This window comes from Pelobates fuscus, chromosome 6 (assembly GCF_036172605.1).
Source record: "Pelobates fuscus isolate aPelFus1 chromosome 6, aPelFus1.pri, whole genome shotgun sequence".
Taxonomy (NCBI): Eukaryota; Metazoa; Chordata; class Amphibia; order Anura; family Pelobatidae; genus Pelobates; species Pelobates fuscus.
The window spans coordinates 226,649,363-226,676,925 of NC_086322.1; the positions used below are offsets into that span (position 1 = coordinate 226,649,363).

The 27,563-nt window shown below is 39.3% G+C and overlaps 1 protein-coding gene across 2 annotated transcripts in view; it reads left to right on the top strand.

The window, feature by feature from the left end:
- RASGEF1B (RasGEF domain family member 1B) overlaps positions 1–11,299 on the top strand; it is a 434,271-nt gene extending 422,972 nt beyond the window's left edge. For both annotated transcript variants that reach the window (XM_063458806.1, XM_063458805.1), the window contains 6 exons: positions 748–827; positions 1,489–1,584; positions 4,935–5,030; positions 6,120–6,243; positions 6,905–6,977; positions 8,555–11,299. In XM_063458806.1, the coding sequence (XP_063314876.1) occupies positions 748–827; positions 1,489–1,584; positions 4,935–5,030; positions 6,120–6,243; positions 6,905–6,977; positions 8,555–8,579 (494 nt within the window). In that variant the 3' untranslated portion in view covers positions 8,580–11,299. The remainder of the gene's footprint in view (positions 1–747; positions 828–1,488; positions 1,585–4,934; positions 5,031–6,119; positions 6,244–6,904; positions 6,978–8,554) is intronic.
- Positions 11,300–27,563: the final 16,264 nt, after the last annotated feature.

Sequence of the window (27,563 nt, forward strand, 5' to 3'; positions counted from 1 at the left end):
TTGCAGACAGCCTGCTTTATTTGACACTGTAACTTGCCAGTTACATTTTAAAGAGCATGACTGAACACTGACAACGTAGACATCAGCTATAAGAGATGACCATAGCTTCCATGAAGTAAACACATGCCTTAATTAATACTATTTAATACCTGACTATGTAAGCTAATCCGAATTCTAGCCCATGTATGGCTGTTAGGACTAGCCTGTCTCCATATCTGTAAAATCTCGCCGGTGCACAGGTTTGATAGTATTTGCCATGGAAAGGTCAACAACAGTTGGCTCAATAGTCATGTTGGCAGCACTGCTCTGTTTATCCCAGTTCAAAATGAATTGCCACTTGAAAGGGCTATATTTAGTATCAAAGCAAACTGCTCGGAACGTGACACATAGTAGCAGGCTGTTAGCAAAAATCATGTTAATGTCACAGATCACTATGTTTGCAGAATATAAATGGGAGCTTTTCTGCAACAATAAGTGTGTGGTTGCAGTTGTTTAGCCGATACATTTACAGAATAAATCCACTTGAAGTTGTATGACTGGTAAAATAGGTAAAAGAAAAGTGTCAGTTTACAGGAAAGATGGGAAGAGAATAAAATACATATAGACAGGGCAGGAAAGATCTATCTATAATATCTATATTAAATATGAAAAGAAAATGTGATTTATGCATAACAAGTGTATAATTGTCTATTTATTAGGGGTTCAACTCAGTCGTGTATTTATTATTTATTTTGTGTTTGTTTAAAGCCGGCATGAATATGAGCCCTGTATCCCGTCTAAAGAAAACTTGGGCTAAAGTCAAGACAGCCAAGTTTGATATTCTTGAGGTACGTGAAGCTTTATTTAAAATACAAATGTCTGCATAAATATTACAACATATTCAGATGTGTAGATAGACACACTGTAAAAAAAAAAAAAAAAAAAAAAAAATTGTGTGTGTGTGTTACCACACACATGATACAGCCACATATTTATCTTTGCATTTATCTTCTATGACAACTTTTCATTGTGGGATTGGAGTCACAGAACAATAACATTTTATTTTGGGATTATATGGTGGCCCAGTGCTCACTGCTCAACTTTAGCTGACTTGTTTACAATACATGTACTGTAGGCAGGGTGGCTGGCATGGATGACAGCATATGTCAACTGTAACTGATCGAAACAAATTTGATTCATTAATATTAATATTTCGTGTATAAAATGTGTGTTTGGGGAGTTTTGGCTGTTTTGCTCTCAAATAATGCAGAATGTGCCCTCTGGGCTGAAAGTTACCACTGTATATCAAGGCCAATAATGTAGTTTCTTTCATTGAGGTTTTCCCTTTTAAGTTCTGTTGCGGGTTAAAATGCAAGTACAAAATTTGATACGGTGTGCCCTGAGAACAGATTTCCACACAACATGCCTTTAATGTTGGCACTTCTTCTGTTATTGATTTCCTTAGATTATTATCTAAAGGTGATGGTTGTTTTTCTATTCTCTCAACAGCATCAGATGGATCCTTCCAGCAATTTTTACAACTATAGAACAGCTCTGAGAGGGGCAGCCCAGAGGTCACTAACGGCTCACAGCAACAGAGAAAAGGTATGGTTTCTAATCAGCTTAGCAAACAGACGCTGATAAAATGTGCAGGTGGCCCCTTGCTACACTCTTGTTTGTTTTTTGTTTTTTGCTTTTGCTTTCAGCATATGGCAACCTGATTTTTTCTTTTTTTTTTTTTGGTCCATGTGGGAAATGAGGTACAAAAAGGTGATTGCAGAAGTAAACATGTGTTACTTTGTTATCAGCAGGTTACACAGCATTATAAAACGGTATATTTGCCTTATTTCCCTGCAACCAATGTGTGCGGAACTGTGTAATATAGTAGTGTAATATAGTAGTTTTTTCACAGATATCATGGATTGTAGGAAAATTGATCATCAGCAATTTCATATAAACGTTAACTGGAAGAATGTGAATTTGTGTTTGTCTATATGATTACACATATTTGTCTACATCCGGGATGCCCAAAAGGTAGAGGTTTTAAAATTACAGCTTTGAGAAATGCAAAGCATCAGGGGAGTTGTAGTTCTACAACATTTGGTGATCTACCCTCTGGGCACCCTAACCTACATGATTATTTAATTTTAGATTTATATATTCATGGTTACATTGTTGGTAGATACACGCTGAATAGGTCAGGTTTTGTCCAGAGTTCACATGTGGTTTTTTTAACACTCTGGCAGAATAGTTAAATGTGTCATAGAAATATTTATAGCTGTTCTAACAAATGGGACACATTTGTAAGCAAATGCAATCTGTAGGATGCTTTGCAAGGCTTGTGGCTTGTGACCGTCACAAACTACACTATTATCAGCACGGAGCCTCATCCATACAGTTAAAGCTAAGAATGTTTTTTTTTGTTTTTTGTTTTTTTTTTAAATCTACCGTTTAAACCATGTGTTTATTCAAATTTTGTAATGAACCATGTTCGTTACGCTACATTGATTTTACAGCGCCTGACTTGGAATTTCAAATACAGAAAAGTGTAATTAGAACCTTCGGTTTTGGTATATTTATCATCAACATTATGCAAACATTTAATTATTTGCAGTTCTGGCTTTTGTAATGTGTTTACTGTATTGTCTTACGGTAAAATATTGAAATTGGCGATCTGTTTCTTTTAACACACACTCTCTGACAATTTGTTCATATTTACATGAATTCCTGTAATCCATTTGCAAGAGCATGACTCAGAGAGGATTTGATATTTGTGTTTAAAGGGACACTCCAGGCACATAGACCACTTTACTCAATGTCAAAATATCTTACCTTAATAAGCAGGATAGAAATTTAAAAAAAATAAAAGAAGCTTCTATGTTTATTAAAATAACCTGGGGCCCACCCGTGGTCATGACAGCTGTAGACTGTAGTCGTAGCTTCTGAGGTAAAACCTGCAGTGCAGATCCTTCTCCTGAGGTAAAACCTGCAGTGCAGGCCCTTCTCCTGAGATAAACCCTGCAGTGCAGGCCCTTCTCCCGAGATAAACTCTGCAGTTCAGGCCCTTGGTCAATGAGCAGTTGGAAAACTGATAGATTACGTACATAGGTTTAGGGGGGATGCGAAAGAGCACTCCTGACATCATAAACACTACAGTGGGCTGTAGCTGCTATGGTACTTGGAGTGCTATTTTAAACTTTTCTTTTCTTTGGGAATTTATTTAATAAATTGTGAATTGTGGAACATTGACATGGGATATGCAATTGACATGGAACACTGAAATGCACATTCCGGTTGCACCATCAGCAGACGTGACTTAAGCAGCTAAGAACTCTGTTCCAATGTCAATTCTGTGCATAAAATACACCTGTCATCAACTCCTGCAAGGGGAAGCTAGCTTTCCCCTCACTACCTGTGGGCACTCCCTCTGAACTAAATCCTTCCTCCCTTCTCCTCTCCCTCCCATCACTGACTCAGAGTGCACACATGCTCTCTCAGCCCAAAAATTGGTCCAATCACAAGTTTCTTTGAGAATCCTGTAATTGGACCACGCAGGACCCCTGTGATGTCAGAGGGGACAAGTAAGCCAGCTCTGGTAGCTTTGAATGGCACTGCTCTCCAGATAAGTAAACTTTAAAAAGCTTGATTTTTACTTTAATGTTTGATTGTTCAATTCCACAATTTCCAGTTTAGTGAAAGAGCTCCTTTATCTTCTGCTGATTGTGGGGTTTATTTTCTAAAGACATACCGGTAATTAAAGTTAATTCAAAACTGTATAACTGAGGCCATAATATCTGATTTGGAAACATACTTGCTGCCAATTCACAGCTTAGCTTTTAGTCTAAACTTTGTAATTCGGATGTTACTACACTGCATATCGATATTTAGCAAGTAAGCCCCTGTGTGTTTTGCAGATTTTTACTTTTACCTGAAACATAAAATGTTTCATGTCCAACCCAGCAACACTTAAATTATCATTTCCATTTCTTGCTGACAAACGCCATTTCCACGGCAATAAATCTGTGTTGTTTTTACAAGCTGTTACATTACCTGTTTTTGAATTAACTAGCAAGTCAAGCTTACTGTTCGTTCTTAAGTGCAGCTCCTTTTAATTTATAAATAAAACATTCTCTTTTGAAGTCAGTGAAGTTGATGGCAAAGTAAAAAACAAAAAACAAAAAAAGATATATTGTTGCATCAATTTTTGTGTTTTGGAAAGCAGCCATGATGGCTTGTTGCCCTGAATGCATTTAGCAGATTTGTTCAATATTTTATCACATTCATAGAATGCTGCTTCTAGATGTCATATTCGATGCACCATATGCTGAGAGTACATGAACGTGTCTACTTGTGCTATAAGCATTATATCATAAATACTCTCTCTATTTAATATCTTCACAGGCCATGTAGTGTACACACACTATATAATGAACAGATTCACACTATCACTTCTTACACTCAAAGTTGTGGGCAATTTATATTGTGACTGAAAAAGAGGCTATGCTTCTTATTATTACTTTTTCGATAAGTAATTATTCCTCTGTAATTTAACTGTGGGGTATAATAAATACCCCAATAATAAATACAAAAGCTGCGTCAAGTTTGAGGAACTGGATTAAAAGTGGTATGATCAAGTGGTTTCAGGTTTTTAGTGTTATTTATTGCTGCGTTTATAACTATTTAGGAAACAGATTCATAGCAGGAAAGGGCCTCACTTTTTTTGTTTTCATTCATTGTGTAATGATAATTCAGAATTTTGCCTTTTTTAATTTTGTATTCATGTTCTGAACCATTTAACCCGCACTGTTATTTTGTCTGTAAATCTCCATAGTACTAAACTTGTTAAGGAATTGCCTTAATATGCAAGATAATTATTGTAGGTCTTTTGTTTTGTTTGATGCATGATGTTTGGTGTGACAATAACTCATTGTTTTGTTTGTTTTTTCTTTCTGTAGATTGTCATCCCTTTCTGCAGTCTTTTAATCAAAGATATCTATTTCTTGAATGAGGGCTGTACCAATCGTCTTCCAAATGGTCATGTCAATTTTGAGGTGAGTACTGACAAGTTGTATTGTAAAATATATCCCAATTAAATTTGATCTACGGCACACCGATAGTTATGGCCTACAACTTTCAATACCCCAAGTCATCTTTTGTATCACTGAATTTAATGGTGTGAGACACAAACTGCTAAATAAAATTATTTCGATTTTTTTTTTTTTTTCTTAAATTAGAGTTTCCGAACCTACAGCCACTAATGATCCAATGTATTTTGCAGCTCTGTACACTAGCTGGACTAGCAAACACGTAGTTGCAACAAGACGAGTTGGATATAGAGCAACAGATGGTGCTGAGGGCTCTGCTCAAACTAGCTTATAGTCTAAGGGATTAGTGTTGCATTGTAGTTATAAAACGTGCAATGAAAAACATTGCTACACATCTCTAACAGTGGGCTTAAAACAAGAAAAAAAATCATCTTTACGATAAAGTGAATTTATGTGTATTTAAGTTCTTTACTGAATAACATCATGCAGAGAAGCTGACACTTTATGGGTGTGTGTACAAACTATTAGAGTGTACTTATAAATTAGCTCCCATCAATAACTGTGAGAATCGACTATCTGGAGAGAAAATAAGAGTGCCTAGTGTTCAGAAATGTATTCTTTTACAAATTTATATCATTTTACAGTGTTTTTGTTGCAATGTTCTGTAAAAAACCTTTTCATTCTTTTGAAATTTGGTCCCACAGAACACTAATTCAATTAACACTGATTTGGAATCTCTCCAGTTTTTCAATGTTTGATCATTTTTCGCAGTGTGTTCAAACTTTAAGAATGAGAAACATAATGTTAACATTAAGAAATTCCAAATATTATTATTATTATTATTATTATTATTATTATTATTATTATTATTATTATTATTATTAATATTATTATTATTATTAAAGTGCCAACAAATTCTGCAGCACTGACAGTAGGTGAACTATCAGACCAGTATTTGCAACAAGACAAGTATTTACTAATGTCATTGTCATTTCTTGGAATTATTATATATTTCTATTTTGATGTATCAATACAATGTTTTGAAGAAATTCCAAAATTCCTTTTTTTAATTACAATTTTTTTTTTTTATTTCAGAAATTCTGGGAGCTTGCAAGGCAAGTAAGTGAGTTCATGGCATGGAGGCAGGTCGAGTGCCCCTTTGAAAAAGACCGAAAAATTCTCCATTATGTATTGACAGTCCCGATCTTCAGTGAGGATGGTAAGAGATTAGCAGCTATCTCTGTATAATTTGTGACAGATATTAATATTTCAATAAATATGTGTGATTTTTTTTTTTTTAACGTTCAGTTATTATGATGAGCATTTTAGAATCTTCATAAATATCTCCCGAGATATGTAACAATATCTGTAAAAATCATGCACTTTTTTCCAGGGATAAAGGGGGGAGGGGGCTGTCTGTCTGTGTATATTGAATAGATGCACCATCTGGCTTCTGATTGATCTAGAGCAGGGTATTGTGGGTGCTCATGTAGGTAAATGTGACAGTATGCTCTGATATCTTAGTGGTGTTACTTGTATTGGCCTCAAAACAAATGGCTGCAATGCAAACTAAGAACATGTGTATCTCTAGCATTGAAATTGTCATTTTGTGTAGAGTTATATTGTACAATTGGTTTCCCATAGAATACTTCCCCCTGCAAAGAGCGGTACATGACCTACTTCCATATGCTGTAATGTAGGCTGCCTACACATTTCTATTGACAAGGTGATTTAGTGGGTAATGTTAAAACAAATGACACACTACTTTCTCACGCAATGCTGCATATTAACATATCCAGAGGGAAAATAAAAGACCATGGAAAAATGGGTTGTGTAAAAAGATGTGATGCCAATTTGTTTCTTCTTGTTTCTCCTTGCAGCACTTTACTTGGCTTCCTATGAAAGCGAGGGTCCTGAGAACCACATAGAAAAGGACAGATGGAAGACTCTGAGGTATGTGAATTGGATCATCTCATTAGGCAATCAAACTTATTTGCTAAACTGTGATTTGTAGAAAGTTGACAACCTGCTTGTAAAATTCAGGTCAGTTGACCACATGGGAAAACAATCTGTATCTCTGCCGAGTTTGGAATTTTCTTCAAACTAGGCTATTTGAAGCTTAGATTTCTCAAGCAGGTTGTCAACTTACTGTACGATGAAGAACTCCTCCAGGGATTTGTAAGATCTGTTTGCTCACTGAATTACGCTTTCTTCCCCTGCTGACACAGGTGGTAGAATGCAGTTTTTCATTTTGTTGCTGATTTAAATGACCAGCATTTTCTAACTTTTTATTTCTGCTGTTTTGCACTCTGTGACTTTGGGAACCACAAATTAGAACGTTCACCGTTTAAGCAGAATTTTAGTCTAAATGTAATATATACTTTATATTGCAACACACATACCACTGTGTGAGGTGGTGTACTGAAAGTGGAACAGTCCCTGTGGGAATCAATGTCATGTTTGCTGATTTCTCAATTTTCGCCATAATTGCTCTATCTACATTAAATTTATGTGAAGCCAAGCTTTTTATACACATAGACTGACTGACTCTTAAATGGCTTTCAGATCACAGTCTATAAAAAGCACAAATGCACCAGTTTTATAGTGAGAGTCTAAGGACATGGTCCAGGCACTGTTAATCTGCATTTTGAATGCAGTTAAAAGAGAACTCCAAAATTACATTAAAAAAATAATAGTAAAATCACTTCAGACTTTGTACTGTCTGCAGTGTGCACCACATAACAGGAATAGCTGTAATGTTTAAGCCAATCCTGACAGTACCATGTATGCACTGATCTTCAGAGGAAGAATTCGGCATATGTCATAAACCATGCTGGCAAGTATTCATAGGGTCTGTAGTTTATGGCTAGTCACAGTTTCATTGATGCAACAATATAGATGAATCTGGAGATCTAATTGATAAGAGCCACAACAGGCTTTTTTTTTCAGATAGCTGATGACTCCATTTATACTTTTTCATGAATGGAGCTATTGATGCAAACCTTTTTAGAGGAAGCAGGGACTGGTAGTCTGCACCATCCTGAAGTAGACCTTCATTCCATAACCTACTCAGTAAACATTGTTTGCTATGATGCTTTGAGTGTCCCTTAAATTCTGCAGTTTTACGGTTCATGTAGATAGCCTGTAGATAGCTATCAGATTTCATAATATGCACAGACTTATAGGTTTGTGCTGGAAGCCACTTTAAGATATATAAGAAAGGTGAAGTTTGTTAATTCCTTCTCTATATATGTCAGAGATTACATTTACAAATTGAATTATTTTATATTGTTTGAGGATTTTATAGAATACACAGAGAGAAATAATTGTCAGAATTTCCCCTCCAGGTAGACATTGCTTGATGGCCCCGCTGCTGTTCTCTGTCCAAAGAACACAGGTTCAACTGACCAGGCATTACTATAATTCAGAATGTATAATTGTAGAATTCCTGATTTTGAAGCAAAACAGATAATGTCACCCAAGCTTGATTATAACCGAATTTCATGCAACATTTTTCTCTCCCCTTGCAGGTCAGCTCTTTTGGGCAGAGTCTAACACGTGAAGTGCCTGTCATGACATGGCCATAATTTATGGACACTTTTTGCACCAAGTAGGATTTGAGCGATGGAAGCAAAGCAAGCAGCTGAGAGTCTCTCGATCACAGCATTGGTGAATCAAGACGGATTGAAAACAGAGAGAGATGATTAGTTTATTTCCAGGAACTGAACCATGAAGTCTTCTTAGGACAACAATGATGGAATGTTTCACAGTCACCCTTATGCTGAGTTTCTTTTTCTCAATAACGTTAAGTTAGTTTTATTACTGGATTTTGCATCCTGTGTATCCGTCTGCACCTAAGCTGATGCTCCTGCCCTGTAGTAAAACATAAAGAAATGCCACGTACAGAACAGTAGACACAATCATTTTTTTCGGATGGATGTGAATATAAAAGTTGGGTTAACCACTCGCTGGCGGTGGCTCCTAACCCATAAATACTGATTGGATTGTTTCAGTTCTTAAAGCTCATGTTTGCTGCTGGATAGTAAACAAAACGAACGCTATGACTTACTGAAAAGGTAATATTATTTATGGCTAATACACAAGAGGCGTCTTCCCAGTGGTACAGAATCACAGTTAGCCTTGTGAACCCTCGCTGCAACAGAACCCAGCAACTGTGTCATTGGACTGTTCTCTAACAGACACATCTGTTCTAAGCTGTTTACAAGAAATGTTTATTTGTTGTTGTTTACTCTCCCTATCCCTAACATTTTGCTGTTTCTTGTGATATATATTGTATTTTTTTCTTATTTATTAATGCATTATCTGACCAGATTAGCGTGGTACAGAACAAACTGTGCATTGAGGGCATTAATAATAGATGTTCTATATTTGTGTAACACTTTATTGGATTTTTCTTTGTTTGTTTGTTCTTGCGAATACTGCGCCCATAAACATCAGTTCCGAGAGTCCTTTTTTTTTATTTGGCTGCATAGCTGTCAGAATTTGACATATTATCAACAAGAAATGCATATGCATAGATTCTAATGTAATTGGTTGCAGTGAATCAAAACAGATCTGGCACTTAAAGTGAGCCTGGCATCTAAACAATTTTGGAGACAGGTTTATAGAGCATTAAAAAAACTGTACTGTGGTACCAGCAGAATTACTAGCAAATGTATAGAGTGGATAAAACCAGTTTAAACTGGCTCCTCAAACGCAAATATGTGTATTTCATATAAACCCTCTCTGGACTGGATAGAAATTAATTTGCATCTTAGGCCTCCCCCATATTTTCAGTTAGGTGACAAAACTGCCACCCATCTCATGTCTGACTTCTTCTAAATTTTCAACAAATTCTGCTATTACAGTGAAGATGTGTGTATGTACGGATATATGTGGAGGGACAGGCGGAGAGAGAGAGAGAGAGAGAGACTGAGAGAAAAATGTGTATATATAAAATGATGGCAAAGGACACACTGTACTTAGTATATGTATTAATAATGTTTATTAAAGGTTTTCTAACCTGTGGTCAACATTGTTTATACCATAGTTTGAGTTAATGCTCAGAGTACAGGATTCCAAAAGGCATATTATAAATACAATTAAACATAGTATTCAGTTTTGGGAGTGTGGTGAATTTGAGGCCTATTAAGATATTGCAGGATATGTACACTGTAGGCACCCAGACCACTTTAGCTCATTGAAGTGCTCTGGTGACCATTTTGAACTGCCGAGCATGCGCATTACAGTTTTGTATTCCTGGCACTGCAGTATCCCTTTAAGCAACTACATGTAGAAAAAAATGATAATTTCCTGCCAGATTAACCCTTAAAGGCATAATGACTATCGATGACACACTTACATTCTGTTACTTAAAGATATTATACCAGCACACAGTGTGCTACTTATTTAATATAGGGATAAATATAATACAGCTCTGAAAGACTATTTAATATTTTAGTAGATACTCGAAGGGCTAGATTGTTATGATATAGGCCAACATTGATCTGTAATTAATTGCTGTTGTTTTTATGTTGTTTTTTTTCTTCTTCTTTTTCTGTTACACCAAGTGTCTAGAACCAGACCTTTACTTTTTTACATCAGCATACAGCAATCCTCATAATTCTAGATAGATGGTGTTTCTACTTTTGTCTTATGCATTGTAGGTCAAGCTGCAATGCTTCAGCTAAGACTATAAATCTTAATATTCTGTGTCTAAAAGGTGATTCAGTTGCTATTTCACGTTGCAGCTCAGCCAGACCTGTTCCTGTACATCAGCTGCTTCTAAAATGCAGCAACAAATGAATTTATCTCAACAATTAAGTGTATTAATAATAATGTTCTATGCCACTTTAGATGGTTATTTATTTAGCGAAAGTCAAATGTTATGCACCATAAAAGAAGTATGATTAAGTGTGACAGATTTCACATTCATAACGTTCACAATATGACTTTTTAAAAGGACATTGAAAGTACCATAGCCACTACAGCTTATTATAGTGGCTATGTATCTTAGTCTTGTTTTCTGGCTCTCCCATGCACCAAATTGGAAATCTTTCTTTCAAATGGGCGCCTCCTTCTTAGCTAGGTGTCATTCATTGTCACAAGTTCTGCTCTTGGTACCTGACGGTATACAGAGAAAATGAGGAATGTAAGATTATTTAATTTTTTATCTTCATTTGCCATGTTTGCCCTGTCTTTAACTTTTCTGAACTGGATTATGATGTAATTTGCTAAATATTTACTATAATTTTAAAAGAAAATGCAGCATCTCATTAAAAAAAAAACAACTGTTTAACCTAAGTCAAAGGTGATTTACTCCACTGTTTTATTCAAAGGTATAAATCCCAGAGGCATCACAATGACCTATTAGAGTTAAACTCAATCTTGTGACAGATTTGGTCTACATAAAGTCAACTTCTCCAAAAATGTCAAAATGATATTGTTTCCATGAAGCTGAGAAAGCATGGAATATTATAAAAAACTAAAATACTGGGGGAAAAAAGGATTTCAATCACATATTTTATACTAGCACAGTGGGAAGCATATGCAGACATAATTGTATTTGATAAGCCTACTTGTAATGCAAAAGTTAACTTATTAAAGCAGATTATTTTATTACTTTATTAAGCAGATCTGTCACTTTCAGGGGTATTTGCATATTTTGCAAAGACCCCTTAATCTAACCAATCAGATGTGAGTGGGGTGGCCGTTGGGTTCACGGTAGGTACGTTTTACTTGGCTCTGGCTGCTCCTCACAGCCTACACAATCTTCCTCCTGCTGACCTCTCCTACTCCTGGTGTTTCAGTTGCCAGGAGCCATGTCGGTGCTGTACAATTGCATATGCACGAGAGTACAACACTGAGGTCTATGGGGGATCCTGCAAGATCGTGGAAGCCTTCATAGGCATAACCATTATTTGTGATGGCTTCTGAGACAGGACACACTTTTGTGTCTTTTTTTTTAACTTTTATCAACCTCAGGCTTTACCATAAGACAAAGTAGACCCTATTTTGTCTTATGGTATCTTTGGAGTATGTTGGAATTTCAGTGAATTTCCAATGCATTTTTGATTAGTATTTCATAAAGAATATATCTTTTTGAAATACTGAAAATTGCAAATCTGCTTTAACCCCTTAAGGACACATGACATGTGTGACATGTCAGGATTCCCTTTTATTCCACAAGTTTGGTCCTTAAGGAGTTAATAATGGTCGGTTCAGAGAACAGAACGGTGTAGACATTCACCAAAATGTTGAACTGTAACAACTTGTAGTCCAGCACCCTAACACCTCTTTATTTTGAAGAAATTCCATGTTCAGAGATGCTTGAGTCACTTCTTAATGGTGTAATTGATTTTCACTTGGCTTGAAAACCCCTAATATTGGCAAACACAAGACATCCTTGTCTACATTTAAAATAACCCATAATATCTAGTACTTGATATAAACTCTTAAAATCTAGGTTTTAAAAAGCTTCAAACTGATAGTGAGTGTAAATATAAAGTTACAGGTATGTAGACGTAAACACTGGTTAAATTGTCCGAATTATTTTTCTCTTCTGTATATGCCATATACAGTCTATCCATTTTTCATTTTTACTATCTAGGATTTTGTTCTGGTTTTATACTTCCATTGAAAGTTGAACCAAAGTTAAAAACAAAATATATATCCCACCAAGAAAATTCATACAATTAATTGAAGAACTGGTCCTCTACTGATGTGTAGTAGAGCGTTGGGAATGTGCAGCATAAATTATATAGGAGGAAAAAAAAAATATGTGCAGACATGCAGCCTCATGGGTAATCTCACAATCGCTGTCCTGTGCCCACAAGCCCATTGTTTACATTACTTACAACTTACTACATTTTTGTAAACTGAATGTTCTATATACCCAAGTAAAAGTCATATAAAGTAAACAGCCACAGCTATCTATCTATCTATCTATATATATATATATATATATATATATATTATATATATATATATATATATATATATATATATATATATATGATGGTTCTGTGATGGTGTTTCTTCCAATATACTCTATTAACTAAGTTTGCTATAAATGAGTATTAATTGCATAATGTAAATGATTAACTTCATAAAGCCATTTTATACTGCTTAATCATAGAGGGTTTCTTCTCACTAAATTGTGAATTCTAGAGAATTGACCACAACATTACATATTTTAGTACAGAATGGCTGAGTAGGAAATGTGATCACCTCAGCTTTTATGACTTAAAATGTGCAATTATTTTGTCATTTCTCAATTTTTCTACTTTAAAGGGATACTCTAGTCACCAGAACTACTACAGCCTAATGTGATACTTCTGGGACAAAGATTGTCCCTGCAGGCTGAGCATAGTAAACTCTGCCTACATAGATTGTCTGATGTTCAGCGTTTACATACTCTGCTCGGAGACACTGAAAGCTCCCCATAGAGCTAGCTGCATTGACTCAATGTATCTTTGTGAGGAGATGCTGATTGGTTGCAGCATGGTGATTGCCGCGCAGGTGCAATAGCCCCCAAATTAGATTGGCTGAGATTATCAATTTTGATGATTGCAGCATGGTGAGACTGGCGCTCCAGAGGAAAAAAGTAAGTAAATCTTTTTTTAGAACTGCTGGAATGGGAGGGGACAATAGTCCAAATAGTTGGTATAACATTATAGCTTTAGGAATTCAAGCTTGTTTTCTTAACGCTAGATAGGTTTTTTTTGTTTGTTTTTTATGAATAAGCCAATCTAAACCACTTACAAGGCTATACAAAAATCCAGGGAATTACAACAGAATTTTCTCAAAATGTCTGAGTGAGAGATATTGTCCTTTTTGTGACGGAGTATTTTTGCTTAACATTTGAAATTCTGAGGTCAACAATAATTGTAAAGCTGTTTAATCAGTGCTGTATACATCTGTTCTTACAAAAAATTCATTTGAGCGTATTAGCTGTTAAACTAACCAGCATATAATGGGTCAGGAGTAAAAGCTCTGAGATATTCACATGCCATATCACTGGATTAAAGTAATCTTTATAAAAACACAAATAGTAGCACTTCTGCAAATATACCTGTCTTACATAATCAAATCCTATTTTTGTACTTCATTTATATTTCAGTGTGGTATTTATTTGTTTTTGCTATGTATTTATCATTACATAATATTCCAATTTTTCACAGTATGATGTTCTAGAACTAAAAAGCCTGGTGATTGTAAGGTAGAGGGCACAATAAATGGAGCACCGTGAATTCTCCTTGCACTTTCCAAATACAATGAGAAGGTACTATAGTGAAGGTGCATATTATCAATTATACAGATGCAAATGTACAACTTTACAAGTGTGTGCATGTTTATTAAATCTAAAAAGATATACACACACTTAATAACTCATTTCATATTGTTATGTATTTTGAAATGCTTAGAAAATGCATTTATAATTTATGTAGTTGATATTAAACTGAATAAAATGAAACTGCATTGTAAAATAATGGTATTGTCTTTTTCTTTTTTTTTTTTTTTTTTTTTTTTACAACCTGGTTTTATAGAGAAAAAATGATTTTAAAAAAGTGAGATAAGGGCTTTGCCAAATCCAGAAACGAGAGACAATACAATATACAACAAAATCAAAAATTTAAAAAATGGATAGACAAATCTTATATTCACAAAAAAATTAAACAGATTAAAATCTGCATTAACACCATGGGGTATAAGAGTATGTAAATGATACACCCATTCCATTTCTGTTTTACCAAGAATGTTTTTTTTATATCTCTACCTCTTCACGGAGTAATACATTTCTTTATACCGATACATTTCAACAGTTTAGGGTCTTTGTTATGCTTAATAACATGTTTGGTTACTGAGTGATTCAAGTATCCTTTTTTGATATTTCTGCAATGTTCGCTTAATCTAATTTTAATCACCTTATGGTCACTGGTTTTATGTGCACTTAAAGCCTGTTTATCCTTCATAGATGAAGCAGCAATGTTTTGATGAAGGTTGCAATTTACAAAATATACAGTGTTTGATACATGGTAATGAATTACAGTTTTGAAGTCTAGATACTGCTCAACGAAAGACATTACAATTGTATTTAGTTCTGATGTGTCCAGAATATGATAGGATTGCTTAAACAATCCAATAAAGATATATCTGCATTGCAAATCCTGCTCAAAAATCTTCATCTCATTATAGAATTGGCTCATAATATATCTACTCTATTGAAAAATATGTTGAAATTAGCAGGGCTCGCCTAGTAGTCATGAGCTATTGATAATTCCGTCTTGGCGTCTAGAAATTTACCTCTGGTGAGTGTGTCATAGACCCTTCAGCCCTGCAGTGGTTATTAACGTTTAGGCTTGGCTAGAAGGATAGGACTTGACATTTTGAGCCATAATTTGAGCATTTTTCTTCTAGCTCTCCTGATCGAAGCCCTGCTCCACTGGACCTCGCTCAGACAGAGTGACTATAGTGGAGGTTGTGATGGGTGGACCCCATGTAGGAAGTCAAACTCTTCTAAAATGAGTTTGCCTTAATGCATGGTGCGCAGGGAGGTGGTGGAGGGGGAAGCAACATGGACCTGTCACCTTAAACACTATGGCATGTTTCCCACTCAGAGGGGAGAGGGATGTCATTTTAAGGACATTTCCCAAAATTACATTGGCAGAATGTGTTCCTGGTAGTGAAATGTGTTACCCCACAAGCATCTAACCATTTCTGGAGTATAGGTAAATAATTTAATATAATTTGTATTTATTTTTAAAGTGCATCAGTAACTACCTAACCCATTTCTGAGAAAGAGAATGGGCTGAAACAATCCATTAAAGTAGTTATAATAATTGATGACAAACTACAGACTGATAATAATGGCTAATAATACAGTGGCTAGTGATGACGCGAACGTTCGCAAACGGGCGAACCGCCATAGACTTCAATAGGCAGGCGAATTTTAAAACCCACAGGGACTCTTTCTGGCCACAATAGTGATGGAAAAGTTGTTTCAAGGGGACTAACACCTGGACTGTGGAATGCCGGAGGGGGATCCATGGCAAAACTCCCATGGAAAATTACATAGTTGATGCAGAGTCTGGTTTTAATCCATAAAGGGCATAAATCACCTAACATTCCTAGATTGTTTGGAATAACGTGCTTTAAAACATCAGGTATGATGTTGTATCGATCAGGTAGTGTAAGGGTTACGCCCGCTTCACACTGACAGACCAAACTCCCCGTTTAACGCACCGCAAACAACCGCAAACAGTCCATTTGCACAACCGCAAACTCCCCGTTTGCACAAGGTTGGATACCAAGCTAGCCATGTCCCGTTCCTTGTCCTCACTGATTTCATTGAAGGTCTCTTCCTCCACCCAGCCACGTACAACACCAAGGGTCCCCGAAAGGTGACAACAAGCCCCCTGTATTTTTTTTTTTTTTAAATGTACACTACTGTTACACCAGATATGAGTTGCACTGGTGTGACACTGTGCCCTGGCAGGCCCTGAAACGCACACGTGTGAAGGAAACGGACTGCTATTATTTCACAGTCAAATTTCTAGTTTTTTTTTTTATAAATGCAAGCTATTGTGACACCAGATATGAGTGGTGGCACTGGGCAAGTGGGCACAGTATATGCTGTGAGCCTGACACACACGCTGGCAGGCAGGCAACTGCAATTAGATTACACAGAAAAAAAAAGCAGACTGATGTTCTTGCTCTAAAAAGGGCTTTTTGGGGTGCTGTCCTTACAGCAGAGATCAGATGAGTCCTTCAGGACTGTAGTGGACACTGAATACACTAGCCTAGCTATTGATTTCCCTATTAAATCAGCAGCAGCTACACTGTCCCTCCTCTCAATAAGAATGCAGCTTCCGTGGGGCGGGGCCTAGCTGTCATGGAGGAAAGACGCACTTTGTGTGAGCTCCCTCAATATCTCACTTTAAGCAGCTATCAACAAGCGAATTTCACCCCAGAAGGGGATGACCCAGCAATGTTGCTCCTACCTGACCGACCCAACATGCTTAATAGCGGTCAGCAACTCGACAGAGTCTTACTTGCCTCCGCGTGGAAAGTGTGGCCTGGTGCTCACCGGGCAGGAGAGGCGGCCGTTCTCCCGATCCTGGGATGCCCAGGAGCAGCTACTTCCTGGCAGGAGCTCCGTTACCCCCCTCCCTGGACCGGGTGGGGGGGGGTTATCCCGGTCCACCCCTGAGGGGCTGCCTGGAGCTAATGGACACACAGAGTACAGCCGCCCAGGCTGACATATTCATCTGCGACTCTCCCAATATAGCGGCAGCCGCGTGTCCTCCTGGTACCAGCAAAGCATAGCAGGATATTGAGTCTAAGCTGGACAGACTCTTTAATCAATTTTGGAAGAAAATAACAAGCAGGAAGCCCCAACAAGCTCCACCACAGCTAAGCGAAGCAGTCACCATTAAAATCCACCAACGCAAAAGGCGTCGAAGATGGGACCGGAGGCACAAACAGAAATGCAGAGCCTGCCCCACGTCAAGCACTCGCCTCCACCTTAAGCCACCACAATCCCGCACCGGACATGAAGCACCACCGGGACAGATCCGACAAAACAAGCTTCCACCACCTCAAGCCACGAACCCGGCATTCAGCCAGAGACTTGCCTTTGTTGTTCCAGGTATCAGGGACTCCCAGGGTCTGCACCTGGCACCCAGAAGGGATCGGATGAGCACAAGCAGTAAACAGCAGCCTGCCAAGCATGTCCCACTATAGCCGATCCTCCACACCATGCCTTTGATCACATGAACTGCTCTCTGCACATTAAGTAATCGTAAAGTAGCAAGCGTTTAAACATGTCATTATTTCACCTCCTAAAGAGTTTATTGTCGTAGTTCCTTACATGCCTTTACCTTAACCGTTCATGTATTATGTTATTCACTAGTCTCATCACATGGGGCGACTCACACTTGATTTATAACTAGTGGTGGAGCTGCTGATATAAATACACAGTTGATAACGTGCAAGCTACACCCTAAACATGACAGCCATCTTTCACAACAATGTACTGCTATATACTCATACCCTCAGTGCAACTAGCCATAATATACGCACGTTCAGCCTAGCATGCTCAAATATAACACACTTCTGTCTAAAAAAATAAATAAAAAAGAATGCAGCTTCCAAATGAATCTAAAATGGATGCTGTCCAGGAGGTGGGGGGATCTGGGAGGGAGGGTTTTTCTGCTGATTGGCTGGAATGTGTCTGCTGACTGTGAGGTACAGGGTCAAAGTTTACTCAATGATGACGAATAGGGGGCGGACCGAACATCACATATGTTCGCCATCCGTGGCGAATGCGAACAAGCTATGTTCACCAGGAACTATTCGCCAGTGAGCCGTTCGGACATCTCTAACAGTGACTTTAAATACTGTACTGATTATGTTTTGGAAAAATATTCACATATATGATCGGCTGTTTCAATCTAGTTTTTACTTTAAAATTATGCTTAAAACGCAGAGAGGCATTTAACAAAGTGAATTTATGAGAGTTATTTTCCTTTCTTTTACAAAGATTTTTAATTTTGTTAACTATGGTATCTCAAATTAAATTAGCTCAAACATTTAAGTATAGGTGATGTTAGTTCCTATTGGAACTGTGTGTCCTGTGTGGATTTTTAGGGATCCCAGCTGAGTTTTCGTAGCTGTTGGCTGGCTGCACAATCCCTCTAACCCCGGGACAAGTCATAGAGAGCTTAGGTGTTTGTATCAACTCCTGGTTGGGGTACTAGATTTTTTCCTTTTTGCTTCTTTTATTACAATTTTTTCTTAATATTCAGCTTAGGGTGTGGGCTGTTAATACCAGTTGATTAGTTGATACACACCTCTTTTAGACCATAATCTCTTCCTTCCTATATATCAGAGAGGAATTACTCCCTCTTGATTTATTTGTTACTTTCTATAAATATACTACTCTGTATATTTTTACCTTTTCTCAGTTCTCATATGTAAATCCAAACCCTATCTCCATGATATGTTGCAAAACATGAACAACCTTTTTTTTTAATTCATGCGCACACTTTCTTTTTCATGTTTAGATATAATTAATCTCTGGAAAAGTGCCACATTATTGAATATTATGCACAGTCCAGCTACCCACACCACCTGAAACCCAGATTCATTATGATTAGCACATTATTACTATTTCATGCTACGAAAAGAAATGGGTCAAGCCGTGTTCTGAATACGGAATAACCTTCTGGAAACCGTCAAATCAAACTCCAGTCTGAAAGTGCTTCAAACATCTGCTTCATTTTTTATTTAAAATCAAAATACAGCTGCAGTTATTGTTCATGCTTATTTTTTTGCGCATCATATATTTTCATATAAGAAAATGTATTTTATAGGGTCTCCTGAAAAAAAAAAAAAAAATGAAACAGAATATATCTATATTACTTGTGTACGGCGCAATTTTTCGGTTCTTCTGAACAAACTTTCCCATGGCAAGTAAGAGAAGTAAGAAGTTGTCTGTCAGAGCACTCTTATGGGTTTTCTTACACGCCACCATTGAGAGCACTAATAAGAATTCAAAGCATGGAAAAGTCTTTATAAAGTGTTTTTTGCAACTATTTGCCATCTGGTTGCTATTATGTACAAATTGTCAGATAATACAGATTTATTTAAATCCGGGTTTTGATTTGAAGTATTAAGGTCCGGAGTTCAGCAATCCAGCAGTGTTAGATCTGTCTGAATGACAGAAATAATTCAGGCTTCATCACAGCCTGCATTGCAAAATCCAGAAATTGTTAATTAGCGTAAACAATGTCTGAATGTTGCAGCCTAAATTGCCCCCCTGTAGCACCAGATGATTTTGCCCCATTCAGTATGGGGCCATTTCAGCATTAGTGAATAATGTGTAGCTAGTTCCACGCAACCAATTTTAATTGCTCCCTTGAATCCTCAAAATATCAAATTTAGTGCAGGTGCTTTACGAAGGAAACCTGCTTCCGATCTCGTCTCCCAAAAGGTACAAAAATCAACCTCAGCAGCACCACTTCAATAGCGAATTTGACTTTATTCAAACATTCAGATATGAAAATGTATAAACTTTGAAGCAACATTTTTGAACTTTTTCTGCAGCATAATGACATCTTTCTCCTGTGCTATATTTATAAATATTATGTTATGTTACTATAAATTATGACCAAGTAATTATCCCCTTCAATATCCAAATAGAGTATTTTGCAGTATTTTGCAGCATAAAATTTAGTCCGTGAAGCCTTCTTCGGATCCTTTAGTGCCAGGAAAACATACCCATAGGCTCCTGGAGTGCCCTCCTCCCTCAGGGCCCCCTTTCCGCAAGGCTGAAGGGGTTAAAACCCCTTCAGTCAGTTACCTGAATCCAGCTTCACCTGCCTCGTGGGCAAGGTGCCTTGCGGCCGAGAGGAGTCACATATCCAGGAATCAGTGCGACCTCCATCCCTAGCATCCCCATCTAGGCAGTCCACTGAGAGGGTGAGTAGGCTGCAGGTAGGCAGGAGGGCTAATGCTATATCTAAGTGTTGGGGGGGCTGGGCATGGATCCCGGGACTGCAAGTCTGACAGCTGGGTGGGTAAATTTGGAAAAGGGAGTTAGTGGACATTTTTTCCTTCCTCCCCTTGGAGGACTTGCCCCCGACGGATAAAGATGCTAAGGGATCGGACAAAGAGAAGGAGCGTTTCCGTCATAGGAAAATCCCGAAGACCTTTGGTAATTGGATTCAGGCTTTTTCCATCCTGGCCAGCATAATTGGGGGAAAAAGCACCCAAGAAATGCTCTTCTCTTTTTTGTTACCAGGATTTCATTTGGAACGTGTGTCGGGTATATGGGGGGATGGGGTGGTGGCGGTACGACGAGCAGTTCTGCCAGCGTTTGGCATTCTGCCCGTCCACAGGCTGGGACCAAATGGATATTGGCCTATGGCTGGCAATCATGACTTGCCTAGCATCGCACCAAGGTGGCCTCTCGTCTTTTCTCAGGGGAGCCGGTGCTGGGATTTCACCCTCCGCATCGGCTGGTCAGCACAGAGCGAGATGTTGTTGGCAGTACAATGAAAGCCAATGCAAGTATGTATCAAACACGAGTGATCAGGATGTGGGGGAAGTTGGGTAAGTCTGGAGACACGGGGGTGCTAAGGGTGAGGATGCCGGTGTACGTCGGCGTGATGCGTCCCTGGCTAAGCCTTTATAGAAATAGGAAGGCGGCAGGGTAGCACCCGCATTTTGAAGCAACCTGTTATGCCCCAACTACCGGTAATTCCTTGTCTCTTCCGGGTTGACGGAGTTTAGCCACACCCCTTCTCTGACGCGGTCTCGCCACGCTACATAATGCGACCGCGCCAGATACAAGACGCTGGATTATTGAACAGCGTTACCGCGATATCAAACCGGCTGAAAGTTTCTCTGCAAACCTACCTGTGTACCGAACCGGACTGGAACTTGAACTAACCTCCTTCTCCTCTCCTCGACCACGGCTAGTATCTGGACTTCTCTCATCCTGTCTCAGAAAGAACCTCCCCGGAGGAGAACTCCGGGAACCTGATTTTTCACCCTCTGGAAGCTAAGTCAATTGTTTCATCTGTGATAAGAGCTTTCCTTCTCTCACGCCTGCTGAGCATTCCTCCCATAGTCTGCTCTCAAGTTTTCCAAGCATTTCTGCTATAGCCTGCTCTCAAGCCCGTTAAGCATTCAGGCACCAGCTGCTCCCTGGCTTGCTATCTCTAAACCCAAAACGAATCTCTCCTGTTACAACTTCATTTATAGCTTTCTACATTTCCCTAAAACTTGCAAACACCAATGTGCTAGATTGCATGTATATAGGAAGCTGCTTACTCCAATTAAACCAACAGCGAAGTAATTAAAGATACAGTACCTGTATTTTCCTATATTGAAATACAGTTCCTATTTTATTCTCTAGTCCTAAGAAATCTGCAGTTGCGCTCCATATCAATCTATGTAAACGTGACACAACCTTCGGTTGGTGGGGGATCACCCTGTGGTGGTGTGGGAAAAATTGGCGAAAGAAGTGGCGCTGGGACGCATAGCGTGTGCTTTTTGGGAGCCGCCTCTTCCCCACTTCAGGGTCTCACCCTTGGGAGTCGTCACCCAAGGAAGGAACAGGGGATGTTTAGATTGATTAATCATTTATCACATCCTCATGGGGGTTCAGTAAATGATGATATCTCAGCGGAGCTGTATAGGGTGTCATATGCTTCGTTTGATACGGTGGTACGGATGGTGAGGGCAACGGGTTCGGAGGCGTTAATGGCAAAAACGGACGTGGAATCAGCGTTTCGGCTCCTCTCGATTCACCCGGAGTGTCATCACCTCCTGGGTTGTGCTTTCATGGGGCAATACTATGTGGACATGTGTCTCTCAATGGGGTGCACGATTTCGTGTTTTTACTTTGAATGCTTCAGTTCCTTTTTGGAATGGGTGGTGTGGGAAGAGTCGGTGGTTTTGGAAAGCTATGGGGTGTTCACCGGCGGTCTCCGGGAAATTATCGGGTCTCAGTTTTTGGTTTAAGTTAACCAGGGTGCCCAAAGTCACCAAGGACTACCTGGTCACCTTGGCAATAAGGGGTTGGAGGAAAGGGCCTAGGGTTCTGGACTCCCATAGGCTTGTCTCCGGCGTGTTATTGTTCGGGATTGTATCGGTCCTCCCTCAGATTTGTTTTTCTGACTTCGAGGTGTGGTTGTTCCAGGTGGCATTCATGTTTGCCTTTTTTTGGGGCTCTGCGGATTGGAGAGCTAGTGAGTCCCAATAAATGGGCGCCAGGTGGGATTCTCTTTCCGGACGTATCATTTGCGGAAGAGGTGGTTCGATTCCACTTGCGGTGCTCAAAAAACTATATTCGCGATCGTGGGATTTGGGTCACCATTCAAATGATTACAGGGCCCAGGGCATTCCCCGTCTCGAGCTTCCAGAGGTATTGTTCTGTTCGCCCGCAGTCTATGGGCCTTTTATTGATCCACGGGGGCAAGAGTTATTTGTCCAGGTTTCAATTTATTAGGGTCTTTCGGATGGCGCTAAAGCTGCTTGGCATTCCTGGGAAGGAATTCAGGGGTCACTCCTTCCAGATCGGGGCGGCAAAAGAAGCTGCTCGTTTGAGTTTCTCCAATCAGGCTATCCAGAGGATTGGTAGATGGGAGTCTAGGAGGTTTCGATCCTATGTGCGCCCAAACGGGCTGATTGCGTTTTCCTCTGTGTTTTCTCCGCAGAGTCCAGCCAACGGGTCTGGTTAGTCGGACATTCCTATGTTTATTGGGCCCGTCTCTGTGCAGGGGTTCGACCTGGTAGGACTTGTATCGGCCATTCGACGAAGTCGGCGGATGTCAGATGGTTTGGGACTCGGGGCATGAGATGTCTTCGGGGGGCCCCTTGGGAGCAACAATATGGGAGCAAGATTAAGCGTGATCTGGCGCGCTTACTGGTGTTTTTTCCATGGGTTTCCTTAATGTGGTCTGAGATGGTGGCCCGTAACTATTGGAGGTCCTCTCGTGATCAGAGAGCAATGGAGCACTGCAGGATCAAGTTAAACAAACGGGTTTCCAAATTTGTACAGGGCACCGCATTTTTGAATGGAATGCGGCAGTCTATTTTAGCTCTGACGGGGTCCACCTGACCGATGAATTTAGTGTTACAGGACATTTTAGAGCAGGTGGGGGGTAAAGCAGCAGGGCTAGTGGCAGGTGAGGTCCTTGCCAATCTGGATTGGAGCAAGAGTACAGGGGGAAGAAGGAAGGTTGGGGCTGCTCCCTCCCCTAACCTCTGGTAAATGGTTGGACACAATGGACATGCCCACTGAGCCAAAGGCCGGGAAGTGGTTGGCATGGTGGTAAGTTAAGCCCAAGTTGGAGGCCAAGTAGTGGTTAGGGCGAGGGGGGAGGGCAGGCGCCCAGGAGTACTCGTGTTTGAGGCTGGAATGGGTTGGCAAGAACAAGTCTGCAGTTAAATTGTATAAGCTATTGTCTGTTTTATACCACAAAAATGTCTCAGGTTTTTATTGGGGGGAGAATTGTTGGTAAAGAAGGTTGGTCCCACTACATGGTAACCACTACCTGCACACAAGATCCTGAGGAGGCAGGCGGGAAGTTAGTCAGGTAAGAGGCATGCGTGGGTGTGGGGAGTGGTAAAAGAAGGGAATAAGGGGCTGGACTATATATATAGGCAGACATTTTACCTCCTGACTTCAGCCATCTTAGAATAACGGCTTGGTAACAGCTTCCCACCCAGCCTCCCTTGTTGATGTTTGCAATATGATGTTAACTCTTCTTTCTTGTCGCAACTGGCGGGTAAGGTCCTTGCCAATCTGGGTTGGAGCAAGAGTACAGAGGGAAAAAGGAAGGTTGGGACTGATCCCTCCCCTAACCACTGGTAAACGGACGTGCCCACTGAGCCAAAGGCTGGCTAGTGGTTGGCATGGTGGTAAGTTAAGGCCAAGTTGGAGGCCAAGTGGTGGTTAGGACGAGTGGGGAGGGCAGGCGCCCAGGAGTACTCGTGCTTGAGGCTGGCATGGGTTGGCAAGGACAAGTCTGCCGTTAAATTGTATATCATGTTGATATTGTTAGTAAAATGGTTATTTATTGGTTAAATATATATTTGTTAAATTATAAATAAAGCTGTGACCTGTTTTATACCACAAATATGTCTCAGGTTGGGAGAATGGTTGGTAAAGAAGCTACATGGTAACCACTACCTGCACACATGACATTTTTAAACTGCCTTTTGAAGAATTAACAGGATGCTTTGTTATCTTTTGGTACCTGTATGTAAAAGAGAGCTGAGAAAACTGATACAATTAAAAAAAATGGGTGATACTCTTTATTTACTCTATTTTGCTCATTGCATGCACTATTTTCTTGTTTTATGATGAATCTTGCATTAAAATGAGTCGCATAGATTATGTCAGCACAAAGTAATCGTTGTTAAATGGATCAATATCCTCCATCCTTTCCAGCAAGTAACTGTACAAAATAAGCAATATGAATAAATGTATTTACAACAACAGCATTACTAACAGCATGACATTGATCTGCACATTTACAGAAAATGAATAGCATTTTAAGATTATTATTGATTTTTTTTAAAGCTACATATTGTAGATTCTTCAGAATAAAAATTATAAATAGTGGTACTGCTTAATTCTACATCCTGCACTCAGAACATTCTACATCTCACTCTTAAACAAACACAGACAGACAGACACAAATATACATTCACACATGTATATGCTTTTGATCCTAGTACATCATTGTGCTGCTTGCAAGCCACATGCAGCTTGCTGAGCCATTACTGGCGGCCAGTGATGGAACTAATGTAGAGAGGACCCTGTGGCTGGTGCAAGACATTTTTTGGGGGGTCCTACTCTCGTGCAAGGATGGACAAAAGGTAAATCTTTAACTGCAGTGCAACTTCCACAATGCTTTGCCAGCTGGGGATCAACCATTTTCCTATCCCTGTAGGGTTGTATTTGTGAGCAGTGTTTGTGTGTTCAAAAGTAAGCATGTTTTTGTATGGAGTATGAGTGTGTGTTAATGTAGTAATGTATTTTTATGTACTATTGCCATTTGAATGCAGAGATGTGTTTTTGGGTAGTGTTGGTATTTAACTGTAGATGTGCGTTTGTGTCTAGGGTTAGTGTTTGAATGCTGGGATGTATGGATATATACGCATGCACTGCTACACACATGCTGACACAGATACAAATACACACTGCCACACACATACTGACACAGATACACATTAACACTGACATATACACAAATACACACACAATCTGACAGAGATACACATACACACTGACACACACACAAACATACTGACACAAATGCATATATAGACTGACACACACACACACACACTCAAATATACACTGACACACACAAATACACACTGACATATGCACAGATAAACACAAATACTCACACAGATATACATACACACTGACATATACACAGCTTCACAAATTCAGTAAGAGAGAGAAAGGGAAATCGCTATTAAATAGAAACATAGAATGTGACGGCAGATAAGAACCATTCCGCCTATCTAGTCTGCCCAATTTTCTAAATACTTTCATTAGTACCTGACCTTATCTTATAACTAGGATAGCCTTATGCCTATCCCACGCATGCTTAAACTCCTTTACTGTGTTAACCTCTACCACTTCAGCTGGAAGTCTATTCCATTCATCCACTACCCTTTCAGTAAAGTAATACTTCCTGGTATTATTTTTAAACCTTTGCCCCCCTAATTTAAGGCTATGTCCTCTTGTTGTGGTAGTTTTTCTTATTTTAAATATATTCTCCTCCTTCACTGTGTTGATTTCCTTTATGTATTTAAATGTTTCTATCATATCCCCCCGTCTCGTCTTTCCTCCAAGCTATACATTCCTTTCCTGGTATGTTTTATCCTGCAATCCATGAACCGGTTTAGTATCTCTTCTCTGAATTCTCTCTAAAGTATCAATATCCTTCTGGAGATACGGTCTCCAGTACTGCGTACAATACTCCAAGCCGAGCCAGATTAAGAGCCCAGTGGGCCTGGTGCTGACAATTATGATGGGCCTAATTACAGAATCTTATCGACCAAAAACAGTAAAACACTCCCAAGCGTCATGTATCTGATGGAGATGGTGCTGGAGAGAAAGAAAACAGCAGCTAAAAGAAAACACATACCCTATGCTAAACTCCCTCTAATTTATGTTTTCATCTTTCAAGTTAATCCATAACCCCTAACAGCAGGGTCCAGTAAAGCAGGAAGTCAATGGGCACGGTAAAAGGGTGTGCCACTGACACGAATCACGTAACCTGCCAAAAGGGGCGAACATGCCCAAAAAGAGGACATGTCTGCCCAAAGAATTAGAAGGCCAGCCTGGCATGAATGCATGTCAGGCTGCCTGCCAATCATGCAGCTGGCCAACTAAGGGCATACTATGCAGACAGCACCCTGAGCTTGGCATAAATGCATCTAATGATGTGCTCGCTCAATGCTTTCTAAGGACTGTCCCCTAGCACTCGCTGGTCAACTTGTCTCCTTACCTTCTTACTAGCAGGCAGAAGCTCCTGGTATATAGTCTGGGAGAGAGAAAAGCTGTATGTAGTGAGTGTAGAAGAAAGGGAACATGCCACATTGTTAGAGAGACCAAAGTCTGCATTACCTTAAAGGATCACTATAGGGTCAGTAACACAAACATGAATTCATGACCCTATAGTGTTAACACTATAGGGTCTAGCCCCCCTGGGCTCCTCATACCTCCATAAATATAGCAAAATCTTCCTGTATCCAAGCCTGAAGCTGTAACTCTGCATGCTGTTAGACTCAGAAAAACAAGCAGTCTGCTGACATCTTTAGAAGTGGTGGACTGATCCAATCACAGTGCTTCCCCATAGGATTTTCTGAGACTGACAAAGAGGCAGATAAGGGGCAGAGCCAGCATGATTAAAAACACAGCCCTGGCCAATCAGCATCTCCTCATAGAGATGAATTGAATCAATGAATCTCTATGAGGAAAGTTCAGTGTCTGCATGCAGA